Raw genomic sequence first — 19292 nt, forward strand, 5'->3', positions numbered from 1 at the left:
TCAATGTACAGTTCACGCTGGGCACCGAGGATACCGTCAATTGGCAGATTGTCAGTACGGACATCCAAGGTTTGGGCTCGCTGAGACTCAATCTGCTCACCTAACAGAATACGTTGCTTAGTCAGGTTAAGGATCTGCTCTTCGATCTGAGCCATGTTTTTCTCAATCTGAGCTTTCTCCTTAGCCACGGTACCAGCGACAGTCGTACCGTCTCGGAGGGTTTCCTTGGTTGCGGCACGAAGCTGGTCAATCTGCTCATCCTGAAGATTGATTTGCTGGAAAGCAGCTCCCAGACCCATCTTGGCGTTGACCAGTTGAGTGGCTGCAATCTGAGCCTCAATTTGGGCTTTCTTCATTTCAGCATCAATCTGGTATAGAGCCATTAAAGCTCTCTTGGCTTCCAGTTTGGTCTGGACTTTGGCATATTCCATCTGCTGTGCTTGAGCCTTCAGCAGACGCCCTTGCCACGCTGCATTCTCGGCTTGGAGAATGTACTGGCTGGCATTGTTCATTGCCAGTTGCATGGATTCAATAATCAGCTTGGCGTAGTCCGTACCGCTGATTCGTTCTTCCTTAAACTCACGTTCCAGAAACTTCTGGATAATTGACATGAGCCTGTCAAAGCTACCATCGCCGTTAATGCTTCCAGAGGTAAGAGCATCAATGCCTAGCGCCTTGACAGGCTCAGTCAGTTCGCTGGAGAAAGCAGGGAAGTCAACATCGGAATCCCCAAAGGTAATATCAGGAGTAGCCCAACTAAGATCAATAGCGGACTCCTTCAGGGCGTTATAGAGATTGATAATCTCAGTTTGTACTTCAGATACTGTCTTCACTGCTACCTCCTATTACAGGCCTTCTTCGCTCAGACCCTGAAGACGCTTGCCTTCCTCTTCGGTCAGTGCGGGAAGAACATTGATTGCGTACTTCGGAATGAAGCGTTGTTCAAGGATTTCCTTACCACCTTCACCTTGAACCATACGAACGCTCAGGAACTTGGTTTCACGAAGATGGTCAATAATCATTGCGGGGACATGCCAGTTCACACCGAACGGAATGTATTTGCAGATTTTGCCAGTGTAGGCATTACCCACATCAGGGGTGAAGCCCTTAAGGTCTTTTTCCTGAGGATCAAGGCTCATGATCTGGCAACGGATGAGCTTGGTAGCTTCCTTCATTGCGTCACGGAATTCCTTGGTCTTGGCGAACTCTTCTTCCGTCATTTCCTTGGCTTCAGCCTTGGGCTTTTCATTGGGAACAACAGGATCAGCCATTTCCTGTTTTTTGACCAGATCTTCCATAGGATCAGATTCCTGTTCCTCTTCCAAATTGGCCTTTGCTCGGTCAACTCGTTCCTGCAAGGTTGCTTCACCGATGTTGTCTCGGTACGTAATACCCAGTTCATCGGCTTCTTTCTTCAGTGCTTCAAGGGTTTCTTTGCTCATTGTCTTTACTCTTTAAGAGGGTTAAATGCAAAAAAAGGGAGCCTGATAAACAGACTCCCTTATGGTACTACAGCGCAACATTATTGCGGGGCAATGGTGTAAATCTTACCAATCCACTCAGGACGGTCGATCAGGGTAGCGTGGTACCACTGGATCGAAGCGAAGCCCTTGTTGCCGTAGGGGTTCGTTTCCGAAGCCGTAGCGTCACCAGGCTTCTTGACGATGACCTTGACCTTGGGACCCGAAGCGACAGTGCCTTGGAAGCCAACCGAAGTAAACGAGTTACCTGCAACAGCAAGGCAGATGTACACGTCATAGTTGGAACCCGTAACACGGTAGCCAGGATTGGTCGTAACGGCAGCACCCTTACCAGCTTCCTTCAGCATCTCATTGACTGCGATGACACGGAAGCCGCCAATCGAACCGATTTCGCCGTTAAGCGGCTTGGTTTGACCAGCGTAGGTATGGACAGGAATGAACATTTCACGGCCATTGACGTTCGTCATGGTTTCCAGTTCAAGCTGCATTTCAGGGGCAACGTACAGAACACGGCAGTTCGGAACCGTGCGGGTATCCGTCATGCTCGAACCCGTCAGAACCTTCATGGTCTTCGGAGCGTTGTTCATGTCAAGGGCAATCGACATACGCACGATATCGGCGTACTTCAGCATGTCCTTAATCGCGCCTTCTGCCGACAGGGTAGCCAGCGAAGTGGCGTCACCCGTATAACGGACGACACCAGCACCGTTGATGAGGTCCATTTGCAGCAGGTGTTCCTCGATCTTCACAGCACCGTTGACCAGTTCGGTGTACAGGTGGTCATACAGTTGCGGATCGGTATCGAAGTCCATCGACTCGTCAGACCATTCGTGGAAGAAGCCGAGACGCGACAGCGTAGCGGTACGTTCCACACGGGTATAGCCAACACGGTTAACACGACCAGCGCCTTCCGACAGGGTAGGCAGACCAGCGGTAATGGTACCAATGTCCTTGGACGAGCCATACAGGTTCGACCAGGTACCAGCAACAACGCCAGCAGCGTTGATACCTTCAGAGGTGTTGGTGTTGCGGTCATCAATAAGCGGCATGTAAGCGAACTTAGAGATGGTCTTGCCGAAGTTCTTCGGCATGTTCGTGGTGTCCGACAACTGTCCGAAGAAGATGTCGATTTGGGCGTCCTGAATCGCTTTTCGAGCGTAGAACTTGGTATTGATCTGAGGACCAATGGTGGACGGGGTGCCCGGAGGCGCGTTATAGAGCTTAGCCATGATTATTCACCTATTAGCGTTTATGTACGAATTTGTTGTAATACTGCGCAAACTCCTCATCCGACATGGATTCCCAGTCGGGTTCGGAGATTTGTTTGGGTTGGGAGTTGCGAACTTGAGCGGCTGCCTTGACGTTGCCCTGAGGTTTCGCAGTATTGGAGCTTTGCGCTCTTACTTCGACTGGAACAGGTGCTTGAGGCGGTTGCTGGTTCTGTTGTTGCAGCAGGTAATTACCAACTGCTTGATAGGCATCCAGGAACGGCATATTAGCCAGTTGCGGATTAAACAGCTTTTGGCGTTCCAGTTCCTGAGTAATCAGACCGTACACCCCTGATTTTTTCTGTTCTACAAGAACATTAAGCTGACTTGGGTCTTTCTGTAGGCCTAGCTTGGTATTCGTATCCCACCCCTGCGCATCCTTCAAGAGTTCCATACCATCAGGGTCTGCGACGATATCGTCTAGGACTTGCTGAAAACGGAACTCCTCATCGGAGACACCATAGTCTTTTGGGACGTATGCCTGAGCTTCCTCGGAATCCAGGGAAAGAGGATCAAGTTCCCCTTCCTGAATCAACTTAGCGATAGCTTGAGGGTTCTTTTTGTAAATGTCAATAAGGTTATTGATTTTTTCCTGATCTAGTAGTCCTTCATTGCGGAGTGCTTCCACAATTTTCAGATCCTTGGAAACCTTCTGCATCTTCTGAGTGTAGTTAGCACCCATTTGCATCAGCTTGATTGCTTCCTCAGGAGTGTTGACCTTCAGCTCAGTGCCGTTGGCTTTGAAGGGAACACCTACACGTTCCCAGCCAATAGGAGCAGGAATTTCCTCTTTTTCTTCTGTCTGTTCTTCCCCTTCGCCTTCGTCAGACTCCGCACCTTCCGCTGGCGCTTCAGGTGCTACGTCTTCCTCGGCTTCGGGCTGAACTTCTTCCTCAGTCTGCTCAACCTGTTCTTCAGGTTCTTCCTCAAAATCCATTTCAGGTGAGGTAGCAGACACTGTTGCGTTGGGGTCATTAATGAGTCGGTCGTATTCACGCTTGAAGTCCTCATCATTGAGGGAGTCAAGATTAATGTCAGTCATGTATTAGTCCTCCTGATTCTCAATGGTTTTGGTTTCTTCCTCACGCATCTGCTCAAGGGTATTCTGGGACTGCTCACCACGAGCGGCAATCACATTGAGGTAGGTGCGGAAGGAGGAAATGCCTTCAAGGGCGCGCAAGCAGTCACTGCGTAGCTTTTCAGCATAGTTAATAGCGGAATCCATGCCAGGGGGAACAAGACGATGAGCCAGTCCATTGGCGGCAAAACTACCCATCAAATCAGTCAATCGTGCAGCTTCACCCTTGAGATAACCTTCGCTGATAAGCTCAACGAAGTCAGGGTTGAGGTGCAGACGATCCAGTTTCTCCATCAGAGTCACATCAGCTTGCAGTTGCTCAGTAGTCTTTTCAAATTGGTTAGTCACGATTGTTACCTGTCTTTAGTCAGTAAGTTGTAGCCAATGGCTTGGTCAATGCCGCTTAAGTTGCCACCCAAGTTCGGCACTCTTGGCGTGTTGGGGAAACCGCCCTTACGGGCAGTGGTTTGCATATCGGGAGCTTTGATGGAGCGGCCTGATTTCTGACCAGACATGTTGCTCCTGTGTTCTCCCTTAACGTCTTCAATGTCTTTCTGCACCAGTCCCTTAGTGACAGCCAGATCCTGATTGGCTTCACCTTGAGCCTGTTGTTTGGCCATCTCACGGGCATGTTTAGTGCCTGACTCCTGCTCAAGGAAATCAAGGTCTGTAAGGTCTGCTTGCGCGCCAAGTTGACGTGCTGCTGCCAGATAGTAGTCAGCCTGAGCCTGATTACGCAGAGCTTCTGTCTTGGCTTTTTCAACTTTAGCTTGTACTTCTTGTGCCTGAGCCTGACGAATTTGCAGTTCTGCCTCATCTAGAGCCTGCTTCATCGGATCAGGTTGAGGCTCGTAGTTTTCAATGGCATGAGCCAATTGAGGCATCTTCTTAAGCCTTGCAAGCTCAGTGAGCATCATCTTGGTCATATCGAAGGGAATGGTGTTGCCCATCGTTTGGAGCAGGAAACCCATCTCAGCGGCTTTGGCTTCATCAGCTTCTGCGCTGGCAACGTCAACAATGACATCAAAGTTGCCCTTAAGAGTTTCTGGATCCACCTCAATGAATTCACTGTCAGTGATTCGGACCACTTCCTCCTCAGTGAGGAACGCCCCATTCATAGCAACAATCTTCTTGCCCAGCTCAATAAAAGCGTCAGCAATGCGCTGGATAACATCCATCTCACGGCGGGAAGTGGCTTCAGAGACTGCACGAATACCCTGCACTACATTGCCAGTGGAAGCACTGGAAAGACCTTGATCGTAAGCCTTGGTACCTGTCAGTGATTCCGCGTCCATGAGCTGTTGCTGGATCATACCCATAGCGGAAGCAGGGATTTCAGGGTACTGGTGCTGGACAATAGCCTGAGCTGGAGTACCCATAGTTGGGTTGTACTCGTAGTCCAGACCTTGGTCGTACCGTTTGCGGTTAGGTACATCAAGGAAGCTCTTGGGCATACCTTGCTGGGCATTGGCACTACGAGCCATGAGGTCAATCATGCCCCGTGTGACAGCACCAATAATGTTCTGGTTCTGAATTAGCAATACTGCGTCAGGCTCCCCATAGAGAGAGCCTCGGACTGGCATGTAGTTGCCCACAACAAACGGAGGCTTGCCATCAGGGAAGGGGTTTTTTTCCAGTTGGATGAGAACACCATTGACCCAAGTGGCAACAATGGGAACTAACTTACCGTTGCCCTTAACATCGTAGTAGCCCCAGTATTCATAGGCAGTCAGCTTCTTACGGGCATCATCCTGAAAGGCGAAACCAACATGTTGGTTAGGATCTTTCTTCTGGAAGTCCTGATTATTCCCTGAGACGGAAGGAATCTTATCCAGATTCTTGAAGCGTCCTTGAGCCTTGAGTTCAGAGATGGAAGTTTCGTAGGTCTGAGTAATGAACTGAGCCTTGTCCAAGTCTCCGTCACAGGTCGGGTCAAAGAAGACATTAGCTGTATTGACCACTTCAACAGTAGGACCGTTAAAGTCCACTACTTCCTTGGTCTGTTCCTCGTAGCCTGTGACAACTGCTTGGGTAGCCATACCTGATTCCTCAAAGTATTTAGCTGCTTCCTTGAGTTCGTCAGGCAGTTTCTTAAAGGCTGGAATGTCTGATTTCTTGAGTCCCAGCGCCTCATCCAGTTGCTGGAGGTACTCAGGGTCTTCGGTGGGGTAAAAGGCGTAAACAGGGGCTATGTACTTGACGTTATGGGATTCCCGTCTCCAGCCTGCTCTCCAGATCCATGTACCTTCGTCGTAATCTGTACGCACTGTCTCATCAATGAGCCTGTTCTTACGCATCAGGTTGTCAAACTGATAGTTGAGGATCAGCTCGTTCTGCTGAGCTGCTTTGACATCTGCCCATGTACGTGGAGCAATGCTGAAGAGCTTCTCAGAGGTCTTAAAGGGAGCAGACATGGCTGAGAACTTCCACTCTGCCAGCTTACGGATAAGGAATGGCTGGACGCTGGAACGTCCTGCTACAGCTTTGGGGGCGTAAGTACCTGTTAGGTTCTTGGCGTCAATCCAGTCTTTGATCTTGGCCATTTGAGTGGCATGATCCGACTCGGAAGCCTTGAAATCACGAATCAGGTCATTGACTGAAGGAGGGTTCTTCCAGCCATGATCGAACCCATCTTGCTCATTGGTATCCATCAGAATTCCTCTTTAAGTTTGGCAGCAGGAGTGAGTCCCCATCCCTTGTCAAACCAGCGGGGAGGAAGTTCAGGGTTGTATTCGTTGGTGATGTTGAGTTCTCTCAGTTCCTGAAGAAGCTCAAGGTAACGGGCTTTATTTTCCTGAGACTTCACCATGAAGCCTTGATCCTTGTAGCCAGCAAAAATATGCCAAGCCAGATAAGCTCTTAGAAGTTCGTCAAAGCGCGCAGGAAGAGGGATTTCAGTCTCATCAGGTGAGTTTTTGGTCAACAGCTCAGGACGTGCCCTGTATTCAACGACCAAAGGCAAGTCACCAGTGAAGCCAGAGGATTCAAACTGATTCCAGCTACGGATACGAACACGGGGGTCACTGATGGTGGTGTCGTTGAGGTATAGCTGATTACCTTCATAACTAATCTTGTCAATCCTGATAAAGTCAGGATTATTGATAATATGAACAGTAGGCTCGTAAGAAGGGTAAACCTCCAAACTATTAGTCCTGAGGCTAAATCCAGAATAGAGAACAGTAAGTCCAGAGTTGATAATGGAGATCAGGCGGTTACGCCATTTAGAGGTTACGACTCCATCCCCTTCGCTGGCTCCGTTCATATCGGACAGCTCAACGTAGGATAGGGACTCTAAGAGTTCAGCTAAAGTAGTCACAGCTATTCCCGATAATATAAAGATTGCCATAGATTAACAAAAAAATGCCTCCAAATAGTGGAGGCATTAACAACTTTAGTGTTATTTAGCAGGTTTACCCGTAATACGCTCAATCTCACCTAGCTGCCGCTCGTACTGTTTTAGGCAGCCTTTTCGGATAACCAGCTCAGTCAGAGACGCACTAGGCCTCACATTTTCAACCCAAGCACAGCGTTTGGTCAGGTCAGCATTGATGGGTACGTACTCTTTCTTGATGACCTCCACAGTCTCGGTACGAATGACGACTCCAGGAGGGACAGAGTCTTTCTTCTGAAAGGCACTACAACCAGTCAGAGTGAGGAGAATCAAAGCTAAGGGGTAGAGTTTCATTGGTTACCTCAGAGATCTTTAATTGGGCAGTAGGTGTCAGCCAGTTTCATGTAGTCCTCGCACATCTTGTTGGACTTGATGACTTTTATCTTTTCTGTTTGGTTCTTATCAGCCTTAATTTGGTCAGCTCTGAGCCTTTCCATAGCACTGATATTCTCTTTCTGAGCAGCCTTAAAAGCTTCTGCGTTAGCCTTGTTAGCGGCTGTAATGTCTTTCTGAAGCTGCTCAAAGGAACGTTTATATTCGTCTCTTTCAAGGGTTACTTGATTGAGGGTAGCGGTAATCTTTACGATCTTCAGCTCATGCTCTGTACGTTCTGTATGTAGCTCATAGCGCAAGGCAAAAGAATAGATACCCATACACAGGAAACCGATAGCCATAAGCCCAAAGACTACTTGTGTACGCTTGAGGCTCTTAAGCCAAATAAGGAAGTTAATTGCTGTCATTACTTAATCTCCCGTGGTGGATGTTTGATCTTCAGGAGAAGGTATATGAGCAGCCCTCCCCGAATAAGCCATTCTGGTAAGGAAGGATCGTAATTTGCGAAGAAGCTGTACCAGATTCCAGCACTGAAGCCTAATACCCACATTGTATGTGCTAGTACCCAAGCAGCCCATCTGATGCGACATTTGATTGTCGGATGAGGGTCAGTAACCAGTTTTAGCCGTACCACGGCTAAGCTCAGCCCTACCGAGCAGAGAATAATGTGAAGAATGATGTTTATATTCATTGGCCTTCTGCCTTTCGTTTCAGAAATGTCTGTAAAGACTCGACTGCGGCAGGAAGCAAGGTCCAGCTTGCCCATCCGAGCAAACCTGCCAAAGGTAATTGAGCGATTTCTGCAATAGGAGCAATCCATCCAATGAGATTGGTTTCCCTTGGAATATGCTTCACTATTTGGCTCATCCAGCCACAGACAACGGCGTTACCAAATACCGTAAATGCGAGCCAAAGGCTCCTTAGCATTACGATGATGTAAGGCCATCCAAAATCGTTAGGTGCAATGAATTTCTTCCAGTCATCCTGCTTATTGCGTTTGGCGATACCGAAACAGGCACCAGCCAACGCAACAAACAAGACATCCTGGGGAACCCCAAAGACCATATGAACTGTTTCCGCTACAACAGCTCCACCAGCTGCAACAGCAGCAGCGGTAATAAATTCAGTGGTCACTTTAACCCCCTTTAATATCAGTAATGTTTTCTCTCTTGTCTTTAGTCCATTACTGGGTATTAAAGGAATGATTTATATGCAGACGCAAGCTTAACATCATATTTGTTAGCTGCATAGCCAGCGCCATTATAGCCGTAAGCGAACCCTGCCCAATCCAGTCGTTGCAGTTCATCATCAAGGTTACGGCCGATCACATAACGTACAAACATATCAAGGTGCCCATCCACACCTTTATAAGCATTATTTACTAGCTCTTGTACGCTTTTATACTTACAGACTTGCCAGTTGAAGCCCATAACCTGGAACATTCCCCACGAACAGGACTGCAAAGCGGCATCTCTGTCCAATGCAGCAGCTAAGGCAAGTTTATTATGTTGGACGTTTGTAGAGCCATAGGGAAGAGTTCCCCAACGAGGGTAGGACAAGATCGGGTGAGATTTGTCATACCGTCTGTTGGTGAGTCTACTGAAGATATGAGGCTCAAACAGGATGGTAGGAGTACCATCTTTGAGGAACCCTGAGTTAGCTGATTCCACCTTAGCTACTGCCTTTACAGCAGCAACAGAGCAGCCTAGTTTAAGAGCTGCTCTTTGATAATCATCTTCCGTAAGTACAAGCTTAGTCACTCATTTTTACTCCTCTTGTAGATGTAGTAACCGACTGCGATAAGGATTACTGCAAGAATATATATTTTCATAATAGTTAGCCTAATAACGATTCATGATTATCATACAAGGTAGATTTATGGTTATCGCATCACCCGATGGTTCCGATAGCTCACGATCAGCAAGAGAGCCGACACTGCACATATGACCCCAGTGACTACCGGGGACGGGTATGCGATAGCGAGCCACAGCATCGGGATTGTGACCACAGACTTGACGATCAGCAGCCGCTTGAGGCTTGGCCGCTTCGTGCCATAAAGCGGGTTGGCTTCGACCGCTCCACGCTTGAGTGCCTGCACGGTGGTGTAGATATCCGCAAGTGTGGCGAGGATTAGTAGGATGATGGTCATCATTGGACACTCTCTAATGGCGCGACCATTTGCAAGCCAAGTACTGCCATCGCTTCATAGGGCTCGGTATCGGTAGCGTCTGGGAACAGGTCGGCCAAGTCCTGCGGCATCCAGCCGCTTGATATCCAATGGCTTGCAGGCTCGGCACCAGTAGCTGACAGTCCAGTGTTGAACATATTTTCATCTTGAGCTAGTGCTTGCGCGGCGGCTTGGTCGGTCACAATGATGGTCTTAAATACATTGGTCATGGCAGTGCCACTCCTGTCTTATTGGCGGTGAAGGATTCTACTGTTTGAACGTCAGCGAGTGACGTGGCTGCGCCGCGCACGATGAGCGAGTAGAGGTGGCCGTTGAGGGGGAGCGTTGTTCCCAGCCGGCGTCCGATATAGACGATACCGTTCTTGAAGTTGCCTGCCCCCGCAGGGCCGATGAGGGATATAACCTGTGCCGGAAGCGTTCCGTTATGACGGACTTTGATTTCGTCGGTGGCGGTCGCGCCGGCAAGGTCAAACAAGCCAGTCACAATCGCAGAATCTGGTGCAGCGAATACCGGCGTGGTTACTTGGGAATTGCCCACGTCACCACGCATGGTTCCACCGTAAGTGCCGTCCACCCCGCGAGGCGCGAGAATCTCAAACTCGCCACTTGCCCCGCCGGTGTACGAACTTACGACGCAGCCCACCGCCGCGTTGCTCAGCTTCCGCACCCCAGCCACCACCGTCATCTTGTCCGTAGCGGTGAAGTTGATGGCTGCTGTGGTAAAGAAGTCGTCAACGCCATCGAAACGAAGGTAGTGCGGGAATCCTGCCGTATCATAGTCGGTGGCGGTGTTGACTCGTTGGTAACGGGTGGCGGTGGGGCCGGCTTCGAGTTGGACACCCCAGCAATATGCGGTAAGTCCGGCAGTATTGCCAAGAATCGCGTTCCTAGACATCACATAGTTGCCACTTGGGAGATTGCCAGTAACCCAAAGTCTGATCCACCCATCGGCAAGTTGTTGTACGCCTGCGCTGATGGCATTTGCACCTTTTGTCACCACTCCAGTGTTGAAGTTGTAAACGACAAAATGTGGGGCTGTGGACGAGCTATTAAATCCAATCGTACTGGACGTGCCTTTCTTGAAATGCCCAGAAAGCGTGTAGATTCCGCCGGGAGTGGACATTATGGTGTAGTTATATGAATTTCCAGAGTAAGTAGTCAGCGTATCCGCCGTCATGGTTCCATCGGGAGCAATTGTTGTATTGTGAGTTATGTTTAGTGCGACATCCGTGATGGCAGAAGCATTCTCAGAATCCAAAAACAAATTCTTCCTCGCACTCAACACAGGCCGACTTGCCGCAGTCGCTTGCGTAGCGTGATTGCCGCGCCCCGACTTATCAAGAATGCGTCCCACTGGTTGCTCAACCGCCGTGACAGGGATCGTCCCTGCGGAGTCTTGGAACATGGTAGGAGTGTTAACAAGTACTTCTTTAACGGAAATGGATCTAATTGTTATATCTACGGGAGATGCTTGCCTATACAGATTAATAAAAGCATTGTTTGCTACATAAATAGTTTTGTTAATTCCTGGACCGTAAACCAAAATACCTCCATTAAAGGTATCGCTTTTTAGTGATCCAGACACATAAGATGAAACATCAACAATGATTTCGTAAGCCTTACCAACTTGTAAGCCAGCTGCTTGGTTAATTTGTACTACTGGGGATGATCCGTCTGTTACAAAACGCATCCCGTTACTGTCAAATGTGATGCTATGGGTTGGGCCTAAACCACTGACATTCCAGTTAGCACTTCCATTAGAAAAGTCATAATTAGTTATTTTTTCAGGGCCTCTGCCTGAGGCATACCTAAGAATATCCGAAGGGTCGTACCAGACACCCTGCTCGTTATTCGGGAACGCCACTGTCCGCATATTCAACGGATACAACTGTGTCCCCTGATCCTTATAGCTCACTACGCTCATGCTGCTACTCCATCAATCTGTGCCCACAGCCTCGTCGCCGTAGTCGTTGAAATATCGAACGTCACCGTTGCACCTTGAGGAATCGACACGTTAATCACCTGTGTCGAAGTACCATTCACCGTATAAGGGCCTGCCACTGCACTATCATTCACCAGCACCGTCACAATCGATGATCCACCAATGCTCTCGGCAAAGAACCGTGTTGCATTGACTGCCTTCCAGATCGAACGAGTAGCGGGGTATCCACCTGAGACAATCCCTGCGTCACGGATAACATATACACCGAACTCATTAGGCGTACTGGCGAGTGCAAGGGTAGCCGATGCTGCTGCTTCACTGGCTTTGGTTGTTGCGATACCAGCCTGCGTGGTTGCAGTGTTCGCTTGTGTGACTGCTGTGTCCTTGGATGTAGTGGCCGTTGTTGCCGCTGTTTGGGCTGCAACACGGTCTGCACTGGCATTAGTAGCATATTGCTCAGCAAGACTTGCAAAGTTCTGAGCTGCTGTCTTAGCGCTTTGGGTAGCAGTATTCGCAGAAACAGCAGCATCACGGGCAGTGGTTGCTTCAGAAGCCTTGTTGGTGGCAGTAGTTGCTTGGGTTGTTGCAGTAGTAGCTGCTGTTTGAGCAGCAATCCTATCAGCACTCGCTTCACTGGCTTTGGTCGTGGCAGTGGTTGCAGCAGCCTGAGCAGCAATGCGGTCTGCATCTGCGTTATTTGCGTTTGTAAGCGATTCTGCTGCCTTTGTAGTAGCAGTGCTTGCGCTAGTAGATGCAGAACTTGACGAAGCTTGTGCAGAGTCCCTCGCCGCAATCGCCGCGTCCCGTGCGGCATTGGTTGCCGTCACTTGAGCCAAGGCATTCTGATACAAGGCAGTGGTTTCAAGGGAGACCAGATCTACAGGAGCAACAGCAGGCACCTTGGTAGCCAGGTTGACCTCTACCTCGTTAGGCATGACCTGGATCGTATAGGGAGGTCTACCACCCCTAAACTTCTCTTCGATCTCCCAAAACATGCCACCTGTAATAGTGGGGATAGTAGCGTTAGTAGTAACAATACCGTTAACTACTTTCCATACTACTCTGACAGGAACGTTGACGGTCTCACCATCACCTACTCCCTGACTAAGCAAGGGAGTAGCTGTGATGATCCCATTGACAGGAGTACCTTGGGAATCCAGGTACTTGTAACTGGCTCTAAGTGGGATAGTTTTAATCATCGTTCTTCATCCTCAGGCTTAGTAGTGCCGGGGTGAACATCGTAGTTGTCACGCAGAATACTGTTTTTGTGGCGACTGACCCACAAAGCACTAGCGATAATGAGGACAATTGCAACAATAATTACGTATTCTGCGGACATTTTGAACTCTCCTATTTGTGTTCTTTGCGTTCTTTGATGAACTGATCCAAAGGGATTTCCTTACCAGCCTTATTGTAATACTTGACGCTGGTATCTTCTTGGTTTTCTTGACTAATCTGACGTTTTCTCATAAAAGCCTTAAAGAGAAGATAAGCCATACTAATCACAATGATTACAATAATCGTAGTAAGGATAGTAGCCATTAATTACACCTCTACTAGGCTCATTTCATACACAGAACCAACAGTATAGTCGTCCGCCTCCACTTGAGTAGTGTAGAAGCTCAGGTTCGCCATCATTGGCATTTGTGGAGATACTGCAGGAGCTGAAGGATCTTGTGTAGGCATTTCCTGACGGAACTGGAGATGGACTTGTCCATTGCTGTACTCGTTTTCGGTTTTGGTGGTGAGGATCAATTTCATTGTTGAATGTCCTTGTTGTTATCGTCACGGGTGTAAGGGGATTTGGGTAATCATTGGGGGGGTCCTTACGGCATGGTGGGCGGAATAAGCGGGGCTGGCATAGGCGGTATCGGCGGGAACATAGCCTGCAGTCTCGACAGGATCATCTGGTCCGTGATGACAGCTTCGTCCCAACCAGGACGAGGGTTTTCGGACGCCAGCGCATAGGTATAGGCTTCGTCCCAGTCCGCGGTGCAACACAGCTTCCAGTAGGTTTCCTCCATATGCCAGTTCGCAGTGGAGTTGCCCTCTTGTGCGATGGCGGCACGGATTCGCAGGCGCAGGTCTTGATCTTGGGACATGAGTGCGATGGACTTGTAAGACATAGGTGTTTCCTCAGTAGTTGGTAACATCAATGATAAGGAAAGTAATCTGGTTTAGGTTACGTGGAGCCAGTAAGTCTGGATTCTGCTCCGTGGGATAGGTGTTATCCACATAGCCAACCGTTTCTGCGTAGGTGTAAATGATTTGCTCGTTACTACCACCAATCTCTTGGCTGACGGAATAGAGGATAGTGTTTGTTCTGTACTTAAACCCGCCGGAATCGTCAATCAGGAACGACTGCCTACGCAAACCGCCGTAAGCGACAGCGCAATACCTCCGCCCTGGTGTTCCTGTAAAGCTCTCACCGCTAGTAATCACTGCTCTGACCTTCTGTGCTACGTGTGCATTACTGGAGTGGAACACCTGCTGCCCTGATGGACTGTAAATGACCAACCCATACGGGTCATTGGATGGCGTAGGCAAGTCAAAGTGATACAACATCACTGGCACGCTCGGCCCTGCGCTATAGAGGCGAATGGTAGGGTTAGAGCCAGCAGTAATACTACCAACACAAGCCCTTCCACTACCCGTTGGGACAATCCCCACGACAGGGAATTGGCACCCTGAGAATGGCGCTACGTCCGTGGGATACACAGGTGCCCCTGAGCCGCTCGTCGTGTGCGCCGACTTGGATCTGTAGACCAGAGCTGGGGCCTCTGCGTCAATGAGGATGGTCCCGCTGTTGTTGATGATTTCAACCCCTGCTGTCATTAGTAGGCTGCCACAAATACACGAGCGTTGTTGTCAATGGCTACCCCACTTGCGGGGTATGTCCAACTGACTGTGTTGCCGCTCCTTGATACCGTAGGTTGAGTGAGATTGGGGTCGCTTTGTACCACATTAACAATCAGGCTCATCTTTGATGTGTCGCCTGAAAACGTGAAGGACCCGTCATTCCCATTGGTAGGTGCGTAGGTAAGCACTCGGTAGGTTCGGTCGGCTAGAGACAGCACCAGATTACCGCTTGCATCAAACACTTGGAAGTCTGCGGGCATTACCAAACCCCCATCTTTACGCGGAGCACGTTATTGGCATCAAACACCTGAATACCCTGCATACCCTGATTGATTGTTGTCCGTGCACCACTCGCTGCAGACTGGAACACGAACTCATTGCCTGTGAACGTAATCCCGGCAGCCTTGGCATTGGCAACAAGTGCGATTGCAGCTGTCTGGTCACCTACCGTAACCTTGTTGACCATCTGACCTTCAAGCTGTCCAGCGCGATACGTCAAGCTACTGCTATTGGCAACCACGCCGTTGACGCCGCCGACCGCAAGGTTGATTGCGTTGATTGATGAAACGCTCGCATTGACCTGTGGCATTAATTCCGCACCGCCAACGTTGTATGGTGGCGGTGCGGTTTGGGTAGGCGACACCTCAGCAAAGAATGGCTCAAAGAAAAACGCAACAGGCGTCCCCTCCCCAGTGCCGACCATGCCGACAAGCACTCGCGCCGTGACAGCGTTTGATGGCGGCGTGTATGGCCCCATAGACATAAACGCAGTGTTTGAATAACTAGCGGGTGCGGCCCATGACTGCCCTGCGTTCGGTGAACCCCAACCGTTAATGTATGCGCCGTTTATGTCATAGAAAGTGACTGCCGTATAGGTATTGCACCTAAAGCTATTTGCGCGACAATGCAACCAATATTGCTTTGCAGGGTTAATCGGAATGTCTGTTGAAATGCCGTGCTGGTAATGTTGATTTACAGGCAACGTCTGACCGTCCGCACGAATCATCAAGCCGTTCACACCTAACGGCAAATATTTTTGCCCCTCTAACAGTCCGTTTGTTGGCGTAAACGTCCAACTCAAACTTGCCTGATTCCAGAACGGCTGCCAGTTGCTTGCATCCTGCTTGAATGTGGAATTAGGAATCAGGTTGACACCTGTTCCTGCGGCTTCAAGCGCATCAATATCAATCTTTGTTTGATTGACAGCCGAAGCCGTTACCGCAACACCTGTTGTTGGGTGGTTGACCGTTGCTTCGAGAGCCGACGTGCGGGCAAGTGTAGTTGATATGGACGCATCATCTGAATACACGCCACGACTTGACCCTTGATTCAACTTCATCGAACGGAAATAATTGGCCGCCGTGTTATAGGTGACAATCGCAACCTCTACAAAATTAGTCCCTGCGGGCATTTGCATCGTTGTCGAAAGAAGCGCATCCCACGTCCCACCTGCATTCGGATTATGGTGAGACGATTCAGAGCCGATTTGATTTCCAGAGCCATCAATCGGAGCCATTGCAATATAAGCGTTCCCGCCACTATCCGCTGGATACGATACGCAGCCAGAAAACGTAAACGTCATGCCCGGACCGGCTGGAATCCGTTGACGCAGAATCGCCCAGTTGCCCCCAGTAGTCGATGGCATGACAAACGAATGACCAAACCAACTATTAGGACCAGCACCGACCGAAACACCGCCGCCATTTGTCCACCCACTAACCCCGTCTTGACCTGTTGGATTGACCAGCAAGTTTTGCGCACTGCGAGTTATTGACGCTGTTACCGTGTCAACCGAACTCGCCGTTGCAAGACCGCCTGTTCCTGCGGGCATTCGGACTTCCATTGCAGAAACTTTCTGAGCGGTTGTTTCAATGCCACCGCCGACCGTATCAACACGATTTTTTAGCGTTGTAAATTCGGTTGCACTGGCCCGCGTTGAAAGTCCCGTTGCCGTATCATCAACCGCAAGTTTCGTTGTGCGGATATCCTCTGAAACCTGTTCAATGGTCTTTCCCGCGCCCGTATTGTTGATTCGATTGGTTGCGTTAACTGCTACCGTGCGCGTATTGGATAGCCCCGTGGACCCGTCATTCACCGCAAGCGCGGTTGCGTTTGATTGAGTAGATACCTGTTCAATCGTGCGACCGCCACCCGTATCGTCCAGACGTTGTTTCGTTGTATCTACAATGCTACGCGTTGCACTAAGGCCCGTTGTTCCATTGTTTACGGTAAGCGCCGTATTGTTGGATTGCGTCGCCACCTGTTCGATGGTTAGGCCGTTGCCTGTATTATCAACACGCTGCTTAATCGCGTCAGCGATGGATTTAGTCGCCGCTAGTCCAGTGGTTCCGTGATTGACCACAAGCGCAGTCTGATCGTAAGCCGTAGATAATTGTTCAACCGTTCGGCCGCCGCCATTCACGCTATTGACGCGGTTTTCCAACGTGTTGGCTTTCGTTCGAGTTGCGTCGAGACCTGTACCAGCGTCATCAACCTTCAAGCGGGTAGTATCCACTTGGGAAGCGACTTGCTCGATAGTCTTGCCTGCACCAGTGTCGTCAATGCGTTGCTTGAGGTTGTCTGTCTTAGTGCGTGTGGCATCAAGTCCAGTAGTGCCGTGGTTAACAGCCAGCTTGGTTTGCCGCGACTCCTCTGCCACCTGTTCAATGGACAGACCATTACCGGTATCCGTCAAGCGCTGCTTTACGGAGTCAGCGATCTGTTTGGTTGCAGCCAGACCGGTTGTGCCGTGGTGAATCTCACCCGACAGCGTTGTCACGTCCTCCGCGATGGTCTCCATGGTATCTTCGGTTACCGTGACTCGCGCGGTCAGCTCCGTCATTGCCGTTGCATTAGCTAGTAATGCTTTGCCAATGTTGTTTACCCATTCAGACGGACCAGTCTGATTTTCCCACGCCCTTTCAACCATAGGACGGAACAGGTAAGCCCAGACAAGTCCAGCAACTGTTGCTGTACTAATCCATGAAAACTCAAGCAGCTCAGCTCCTACTGGGGCTTTTACCAGTTTCCAGCCACGGCTGTAATCGCTGAGATTGGTACTGCCGATAGCATCAGGTCCTGGATTGTCCATCCAACCACTGGTTAGTGTAGTGCCTGTCTTGCTGACGAACTTGTAGAAGACATTCCCATCAATGTTATGCCCGCCAGCGTAAGCCGAGATCCCGTACCATTCCTCAGCCGTAACAGGGAAAGGATTGGCTTTGGCAATGAAAGTGTCCCCGATATTGCAGTTACCAACTGTCCACAGGGAATGTACCTGACTGGGCAGGTAAATCTTGTATGTAGGGCTATCTACTTCAAGCAGTGAAGGTGCGAATCCTCCCGTACCCGATACTTTGATCCACCCAGCCCCCTTAGCAGCAAATTCACTGTTAGGCAGAATATTGGTTAAGCCACCGAAGGAAGCGCTCAGCTTATCAGTACGGTACGCAATGCTCTGGTAATCGTTGCCCAAACTCGAAACCACAGTTCCCAGTTCAGAAGTTGCCTGAGCATTAGACGCAAGCTGTCCGTTTAAGCCATTCAACTGGCTGTAAATGTCAGTGACGTTACCCGATGCCACTTCAATCTTCCCGTCCATGACATCCATGCGGGAAGACAACGCATTGGCAGCTCCTGTAACTGCAGTGTAGGAGTCTCTCAGCGCATCAACGTCCCCTTCAAGCAATGCGAATGCCTGGGAGGTACTGTTGGTCTGAGAGTCCAGTGTAGTGAGCCTGCCTTCATGCACAAACACACGGCTAAGCAGCTCCTCAATATTCGTTGTATGCCCCTGAATCGAGCCGTTAAGCAGATTGATCTGAGTCTGGATCCCAGAGGTAATGCTTGTCTGGTTTAGGAAACTGTTGTTGAGGCTATCCAGACCTGCAATTGTCTGGTACAGCGTATTGTCAATGGCAGTCAATCTGGAGAAGAGTCCTCCGTAATTGCCTGAGCCATAGTTAATGATGATTTCCTGATTGGGAACACTCTCGGTATGCGAGTAATCCTTCCCTACCGTAATCTCCAGAGAGCCGACATCTACCCCAATACTGGAATTATTTTCCATCAGCACCAAAGGCTGACTGTCATCAATTTCAATCAGTTTTTGATCTTCCACAGAACATCTCCTTATCGGCTAATGTCACTGTGAACATAGAGTTTGCCCCTTAGTACCGTCCTTGTGATCGGTACCAGAGGAGCTACCTGATCCTTACTGATCTCCAGCGAGTACACATACTGCGCCCTAAGATCGTTATTGGGATTCAGTTCCTTGCACTTGCTGGAACTGATGTTGAAGGCGATCTTTCCTGCCATCGCATCCGTCAGGAGGAAGTCATTGTTATCGGAACTGAAAGTCTTAACCAGCGAAGCGGTGTCATTGCCTGTCTCTCCGCTAATCTTGCGGACAGTCATCGTCACCTTATAGCCAGTCAGGTTCTGACCGACCCCATCAATTTTGTAGGTGATTTCCGAATTGACGGAGTCTCCCGCAATCCAGTGAAGATCATGATTGACAATATTGCCGTACATTGACGATGCCCCTTAAGGAAGATAGCTGCTGATTCCAACCTTGGGCGAATCCACTTCATCGGTCTGCCACAGAGGTTCCTCGTAGTCCTGCCTTTCCTCCTTACTGTCCTGAAACTCCTTAGCTGGCAGTACAGGGGTAATGTGGATTAGCTGGCTGACCGTATCCAGTACATCGTCATGCTTGGATTTTATCCCATTCTTCATCACTGTGCGGATTTC

At 49.6% G+C, this 19292-nt stretch overlaps 1 protein-coding gene across 1 annotated transcript; it reads right to left on the bottom strand.

The window, feature by feature from the left end:
• Positions 1-2723: 2723 nt before the first annotated feature.
• LOC138361853 (aspartic and glutamic acid-rich protein-like) lies at positions 2724-3791 on the bottom strand. Its single transcript, XM_069320937.1, has one exon. The coding sequence runs from the start codon at positions 3789-3791 to the stop codon at positions 2724-2726; it is 1068 nt and encodes a 355-aa protein (XP_069177038.1).
• Between the last annotated feature and the right edge of the window lie 15501 nt (positions 3792-19292).

The sequence above is a fragment of the Procambarus clarkii genome, unplaced genomic scaffold (assembly GCF_040958095.1).
Source record: "Procambarus clarkii isolate CNS0578487 unplaced genomic scaffold, FALCON_Pclarkii_2.0 HiC_scaffold_914, whole genome shotgun sequence".
NCBI lineage: Eukaryota > Metazoa > Arthropoda > Malacostraca > Decapoda > Cambaridae > Procambarus > Procambarus clarkii.

Coding starts and splice junctions, on each gene's coding strand:
- LOC138361853 (XM_069320937.1), bottom strand. CDS start 3,791: ATGACTGACATTAATCTTGACTCCCTCAATGATGAGGACTTCAAGCGT.